The sequence below is a fragment of the Cebus imitator genome, unplaced genomic scaffold, assembly GCF_001604975.1.
Source record: "Cebus imitator isolate Cc_AM_T3 unplaced genomic scaffold, Cebus_imitator-1.0 Scaffold91, whole genome shotgun sequence".
Lineage (NCBI taxonomy): Eukaryota > Metazoa > Chordata > Mammalia > Primates > Cebidae > Cebus > Cebus imitator.
Window position 1 is genome coordinate 2728857 of NW_016107406.1, and position 7580 is coordinate 2736436.

A 7580-nucleotide genomic window follows, 5' to 3' on the forward strand; every position below is an offset into this window, starting at 1 on the left:
CGATTTCAGCTCACTGCAGCTTCCACCTCCAAAGTTCAAGTGATTCTCCTGCCTCAGCCTCCCAAGCAGCTGGGACTACCGGTGTGCTCCACCATGCCCAGCTAATTTTTGTGTTTTCAGTAGAGATGGGGTTTCACCATGTTGGCCAGGATGGTCTTGATGTCTTGACCTCGTGATCCACCCACCTCGGCCTCCCAAAGTGCTGGGATTACAGGTGTGAGCCACTGTGCCTGGCCTGAAATACATTTTCTATACAAATCATTAAACAGAAAAGGAGGAAGAGTTCCCTTCTAAATATTGATAACATAAAATTTTTTTAACACACCCATTCAAATAACAGGACTGTTGACTTTATTTTTTTATTTTATTTTTTTGAGACAGCCCCCCCACCCACTCTGTTGCCCAGGGTGGAATGCAGTGGCACAATCTCAGCTCACTGCAACCTCCACCTTCCTGGTTCAAGTGATTCTCCCACCTCAGCCTCCTGAGTAGCTGAGATTACAGGCACACGTTACCACACCCAGCTAATTTTTGTATTTTTAGTAGGGACGGTGTTTCACCATGTTGACTGTGGCTGGTCTTGAACTCCTGATCTCCAGTGATTCACCAGCCTTCCAAAGTCCTGGGATTACAGGTGTGAGCCACTGTTCCTGGTCAGGACTATTGACTTTAGCAGGTTATAATTAATAATCTACAGTAATGTACAATAGAGCATCTTTCTATTCTTGGAAGTGTTAAGGATGATAACTCATAATCTAAATCAGGCTTCTCATGATGATTCTGTATGTCCAGGTATGTAATTGAGCTCACTGTGTATCTAAATCCAGCTGTTAATGAGTTCTGTGCTAAGGGAATATTAAATTTCAGAAAGTTCTGTTGAGTTCTTAAAAGTAATTTCTTCAACTTGGAGGAATATTTGTGCTTTCTATCCTTTAGACCAGGCAGAACTAATCGATTCTAGAGAGAAGTAGAGTTTCGGTCTCATTCTGCTATACACTGGCTGTGTGACCTTGAGCATGTTAAACTTCTGTTAACCTGTTTCCTCTTAGAATTTTGAGAATAAAATGATATAATCGGCAATGCCTGACACATGGTATGCTCAATAAATGTTACTGCCTATTAATAATTTCTAGAAAAGGCAGACCTAATCTGTTGGTAGCAGAAAACACCCATAATTGCCTAGGGCTGACTATAGGGTTTACTGAAAAGGGCATTAGAGAACTCTTAAGGGAAATGGAACTATATCTTGATTGTGGTAGTACTTGGGTGTATAAATTTGTCAAAAATCTATTGAAGCGTACACTTAAAATGGGTGTACTTTTATTGTATGCAAATTATACATCAAAGTTTATTTATTTTTTATTTTTTATTTTTTGTATTTTTAGTAGAGACGGGGTTTCACCATGTTGACCAGGATGGTCTCGATCTCTTGACCTCGTGATCCACCCGCCTCGGCCTCCCAAAGTGCTGGGATTATAGGCTTGAGCCACCGCGCCCGGCCTAAAGTTTATTTTTTTAAAAAAGAGCCTCTTCGATTAGAATGTCACAACTAAGAACTAAGTAATTTCTAAGATTTTAGAGTTGCCTGAGACTGGCAATTATTTCATATAGTTCCTTCACTTAAACAATGAGAAAATTGAGGCTTGGGAAGTTAAATGACTTATCCTAAGTCTCACAATTCTAGAAAAGGCAAAACTGGATTTTGAAGCCACTTCAGGCTGCCAAGCCGGTGTGTGTTCCATTTATATACTCATGTAGTTTGCAAATTGAGATCTTTCCTATTATTCAATATGATAAACAGATTCTTAATCCTGGGTACATGGATGCATTGCAGGAACTCTGTGAACTCCCTAAAATTATGTGTAGGTTTTTGTGTTTTTGCAGTTGTGTATTTTTCTCAGGAAAAGAGCCATAATTTTCAATTGATTCTGGGTTTTTTGTTTGTTTGTTTGTTTTGTTTTTTTGATCGGAATCTTGCTGTCTCACCAGGCTGGAGTGCAGTGGCACGATCTCGGCTCACTGCAATCTCCGCCTCCCAGGTTCAAGCGATTCTCCTGCCTCAGCCTCCCAAGTAGCTGGGACTACAGGCACACACCACCATGCCCAGCCAGTTTTTCTATTTTTAATAGAGACGGGTTTCACCGTATTGGTGTGGATGATCTTGAGCTCTTGACCTTGTGATCTGCCTGCCTTGGCCTCCCAAAGTGCTGGGATTACAGGCGTGAGCCACCATGCCCGGCCTCATTTGATTCTTAAAGGGTCTGGGCCTCAAAGAATGTTAACCTCTGCTCTCTTGGTTGATATCCTGCAATTATTGCTAATGCTTCAAATAAGGTAATCTCCAGTAGGGAAGTCATAGATGAATTTGCTTGCCTGTCAGTGAGCAATGTGTGCTACTAGATTGAGTTCTATATCTGCCACAGCCTTAGAAATGTATTAGTAAATTAAAAATTCAAAGAGTTATAGTGTCTCAACTAGGAATCTTTAGAAGTGATTGTTACAGAGTGGCATGCGAAATAAATGTGCCTGTTGTCTGCCCATAGTTTCATTGGTTGTTAAATGAGGTTAATAACCACCTTGTTTTGATCGTTAAATGAAACCATGTTTTTAAAAAAAGAAAGTACAACAGAACTTTCTCTTCCCTCACCTGCTGTGTCCATTCTTCTACTGCCCACCTCCTTTTAAAAAGATATAAATTACAGAGTCTTCTTCTTGTGAAAGATGTGCCTAAATGACTCTTGGGATACAGAAGGCGAGTAAGATACATTTTGAGTTTTGGTGTTTTATTTAGGCATGATGTCCAAAATACTTTACCAATCATCTGGTAATATAAATTAATATATAACTCAAAATGTAAGAATATTTTCCCCTTTATCCTCCAAAACAATGAAATTCCTATATGTGTGTTACAAAATTACTTGTTACATATCTGTCTGTATGTGTGTGTGTTGGTTGTTCTCACTAAGTAAATTATGCCCCAACTGAGCCATAATGTGACATAGAGTACTATGTCAAACTATTTTACTGACTTCTCTGTTAAAATGATGCCTATTAAGTGCTTTGTAATTTCAGTAAGTAGAGAATTTCTCCTAACATCAGTGCTATTAACTATCGTCTAGGTCAAAGGATATAATTTATTAGAAAGTCTCATCTGTAGTGTGGGGGTGGTGGCTTACAAACGTGTGATTCCAGCACTTTGGGAGGCTGAGGCAGGCAGGTCACTTGAGGTCAGGATTTTGAGATCAGCCTGGCCAGCGTGGTGAGATCCCATCTGTACTAAAAATACAAAAATTAGCTGAGTATGGTGGTGCACGCCTGTAGTCCCAGCTACTTGGGAGGCTAAGGCAAGAGAATCGCTTGAACCTGGGAGGCGGAGGGTGCAGTGAGCTGAGATTATGCCACTGCACTCCAGCCTGACAACAGAGCAAGACTCTGTCTCAAAAAAAACAAAAAGAACGAAAGAGAGGAGGATTCCTACCCTAAATTCTCTGGCACCAGACTGCCCACCTGTTGGCTAGAATGACAGCAGAACCTGTAACTCCAAGCTAGTGCTAGTGGGGGCCACATTACCACCCACCTGATGTAGTTCTAGCTCTCTTGGAATTAAAATCACATGGAGGCCGCAGCCCACACAGATAATTTCACAAATTGGAGTATTGCTAACAGCAGGTGTCTGTGGCTTTAGGAACTCATGTATGCATCAGGCATTGGCCTTTCAAAGTGCCCACACCACTGCAAGCAGTGTCATCTTCTCTGCTGGGATCAGGCCAGCTCCAGAAAGAGAATATGTGGGGAGGGAGATGGGGCCTGGTGTTCAGGAGCCATGGTATGCAAACTGTTGGTTACCAGGGCAAGATGGGGTACAAGGTGCTGACTGCAAGTCACAGACTGGCTCTAGTAGGGGTGATGGTATTTACTGATGGTGGTGGTATCTGGTGGTAAGGCTTTGGGGAAGGCCGATTGGAATGGATACTGGTTAATCAGGATAGGTACATTACCAGACTAGTGTCTCTGAGGCCCCCTTTAGTTACTGGATTGTGGGGTTATCTAAGAGACTGGGCAGGGAACCTAATGCTAAAATTTTATCCTGTGTTTCTGCTGAGCATCTAAGGTGAGGTAATAGTCTAAATAAACACATACCCTATCTTCAGGTAGGAATTACATTTCCAAAAATAGTTTTTAAGTTGAGGGCCTGTTTGTGTCCGCCTGGAAAGGGCAAGTGCCTGAACAACACTGTTTTTGCTATTGGGAAAGGAGGAAAAAGGCTACCATATTCCTTCTATCATATGTTGTAAAAGCCTGTGATTGATGCCTTGAGGACCATCCCTGAAGGGAATTACAAAACAGCTTTTAGCAGATTACTGTAAGGCACTTAAAGAAAGCTTAAGCCGCATTGTATTTCTGTCTGTTTAGCAGAACACCTTGTGGTTCTGTCAGTCTAGTGAAAATATCAAGCTAAAAGCTTATAATCAAGCTTCCATTTTTAAAAGGCCATTATTCTGGCTGTGTAGAGTAAATTTGAATCCACCTTAAAGTCTGCTTTATGCTTAATTCGGTTTGTCAACAAAGGCAGTTATTTTTGTTCTTTGTCTTTACATCTGTACAATGGGTAGATCATCATTCTGTCACACTAAAGTCTATTGAGAAATTGTAAATACTGTGAGAAACTAATATAGTTCAAAAAAGTATGAGAATTTGCAACTTCATACCTTGTTAAATTGAGTGAGTTAATTCCTTTGAGCATTAGTGATCTCATCCAAAAGTGTAGATAGCTTTGTTTTGTTTTGTTTTGTTTATTCCTCCTTGGGGGCAATTACCTAAGAATATACTGGGCATAGAGATGGAAATCACCTTGAATTTGTTAGCAGTTTAGAGCTTAGAGTGGCAATTATTTTTCTAGTCTGCCCTCTTGTTTTCCAGATAAGGATAATTAATGAACTTAACCAGGGTCACAAAGGTGTTTGATGACCATAGAGAATTATAAAATACTCAAATTTGGGGGGAATATTGTGATTCTTTAGCATAATAATGAAAGCATCCTTTATTAAGTCTATGTATTTCCTACATGAGTAAGTAATGAGTGGTTCTCAAAGAGATGTAGTTAGAGAATATATTAAAGAATCATTAAGAGGGAGAGCTTGTCCAGATTACAGGTTTTCTGCTCTGTTAAGGGGGATGTCAGAATCACTAGGGAGGGGCCAGTAATGGGAAGGTGTAATTTTTTTGTCTCTCAAAAACTATTACATGCATATGCTTTAAAAAGAAAAGAAAAGTTTATGCCAAAGGTTTTAGTATAAACAATAAAAAGTAAGTCTCCCTACAAATCCCCAAACTTAGAGTTAGCTATTGTTAACAGTTTTTTATGTGTCCTAGAAATGTTATATGTAAATATGTAAGAACTTTTTTATTTATATATATATGTGTATATTAATGGAAACATTTTATATGCTCTTCTTTTTATTGTTTTATTGTTTTTCCATAACAGTATATTCAGTATATAGAGAGCTTTTTCTTTTGTTTTTGTTTTTTGTTTGTTTGTTTTTGTTTTTGAGACGGAGTCTCATTCTGTCTCCCAGGCTGGAGTGCAGTGATGTGATCTCGGCTCACTGCAGCCTCTGCCTTCCAAGTTCAAGTGATTCTCCTGCCTCAGCCTTCCGAGTAGCTGGGACTACATGCGCGTACCACCATGCCCAGCTAATTTTTGTATTTTTAGTAGAGATGGTGTTTCACTATCTTGCCCAGAATAGTCTCAATCTCCTGACCTCATGATCCATCTGCCTCGGCCTCCCAAAGTGCTGGGATTACAGGCGTGAGCCACCACACCTGGCCAGCCTTTTCTTTTTTATTTGTTTTATTTTATTTTGAGATGGAGTTTCACTCTTGTTACCCAGGCTGGAGTGCAATGGCACGATCTCGGCTCACCGCAACCTCCGCCTCCTGGGTTCAGGCAATTCTCCTGCCTCAACCTCCTGAGTAGCTGGGATTACAGGCACGTGCCACCATGCCCAGCTAATGTTTTATATTTTTAGTAGAGACGGGGTTTCACCGTGTTAACCAGGATGGTCTCGATCTCTTGACCTCATGATCCACCTGCCTCGGCCTCCCAAAGTGCTGGGATTACAGGCTTGAGCCACTGCTCCCAGCTAGCTTTTTTTTTTTTTTAAAGGACTGTATTGTATCACCTTATAAAGCTGCATCAATACATATTTAATCAGTCTTTTATTGAGAGAGATGTGTTAGTTTTCTGCATTTATTTATCTGTTACCTTTTTCTTTTTTTATTTAAGAAGACGGGGTTTCACCGTGGTGTCGATCTCTTGACCTCGTGATCCGCCCGCCTCAGCCTCCCAAAGTGCTGGGATTACAGGCGTGAGCCACCCCGCTCCGCCTATTTATTTATCTATCGAGACAGGGTCTTACTCTGTCACCCAGGCTGGAGCACAGTGGTGCAATCTCAGCTCACTGTAGCTTCCACCTCCCAAGCTCAAGTGATTCTAGTGCTTTAGCCTCCCAAGTAGCTGGGACTACAGGCACACGCTACCACACCTGGCTAATTTGTTTTTTGGTGTTTTTTGTTTTGTTTTGTTTTGTTTTTTGAGATGCAGTCTTGCTCTGTCCCCAAGGCTAGAGTGCAGTGTCACCATATCGGTTCACTGCAACCTCCGCCTCCCAGGTTCAAGCAATTCTGCTGCCTCAGCCTCCTGAATAGCTGGGATTACAGGCGCCCATCACCACACCTAGTTAATTTTTGCATTTTTGGTAGAGACAAGGTTTCACCATGTTAGCCAGGCTGGTCTCGAACTCCCTGAGTTCAAGTCATCTGCCCCTCCTCAGCCTCCCAAAGTGCTGGGATTACAGGCATGAGCCACCATGCCCGGCCAATTTTTGTATTTTTAATAGAGATGGGGTTTCACCATATTGGCCAGGCTGGTCTCGAACTCCGGACCTCAAGTGATCCATCTGCCTGCCATGGCTTCCCAAAGCGCTGGGATTACAGGCTTGAGCCGCTGTACCCGGCCAGTTTTCTGCTTTTAAAACAGTGCAACAGTAAACATCCTGGTTTGTCTTTAGTACAGCCTAATTATACCTAGAGGATAAATTCCTAAACATGGAATTCAAAGGGCATGTGTGCATTTTAGATTTTCATCAATAACCTCCAGAGAGATTAACATCAGATATATGTATTTAGAAAAGCTCCTGTGGTATTCATGAAATATATATTTCCTCTAAAGCTCTGTTGCAGGATAAGACTTGGTTTGCCTCTAATAAACTCACATTTACTTTCTTGTCTTCATCTGAAGCCTGTGCCTACTGCATTGGCCCAAGTGGATAGAGAAAAGATCTATCAGTGGATCAATGAGCTGTCCAGTCCTGAGACAAGGGAAAATGCTTTGCTGGAGCTAAGTAAGAAGCGAGAATCTGTTCCTGACCTTGCACCCATGCTGTGGCATTCATTTGGTACTATTGCAGCACTTTTACAGGTGGGTTCGTGTCCATGATTGGCAGTTCAGTTTTTTTTCATCACACTTGTATATTTCTTTACCTTTGCCCATATGATTTAAAGGCTTTAGAAGGATGATT

The 7580-nt window shown here is 41.2% G+C and overlaps 1 protein-coding gene across 3 annotated transcripts in view; it reads left to right on the forward strand.

Annotated features, from left to right (window-relative positions):
- CNOT9 (CCR4-NOT transcription complex subunit 9) overlaps nucleotides 1–7580 on the forward strand; it is a 27539-nt gene that overhangs the window by 3550 nt on the left and 16409 nt on the right. For 2 of the 3 annotated variants that reach the window (XM_017535151.2, XM_017535150.2), the window contains exon 2: nucleotides 7301–7480. The exons of the other annotated variant lie outside the window; for it this stretch is intronic. In XM_017535151.2, coding sequence (XP_017390640.1) covers nucleotides 7301–7480 — 180 coding nt within the window. The remainder of the gene's footprint in view (nucleotides 1–7300; nucleotides 7481–7580) is intronic. 3 annotated transcript variants of the gene reach the window in all.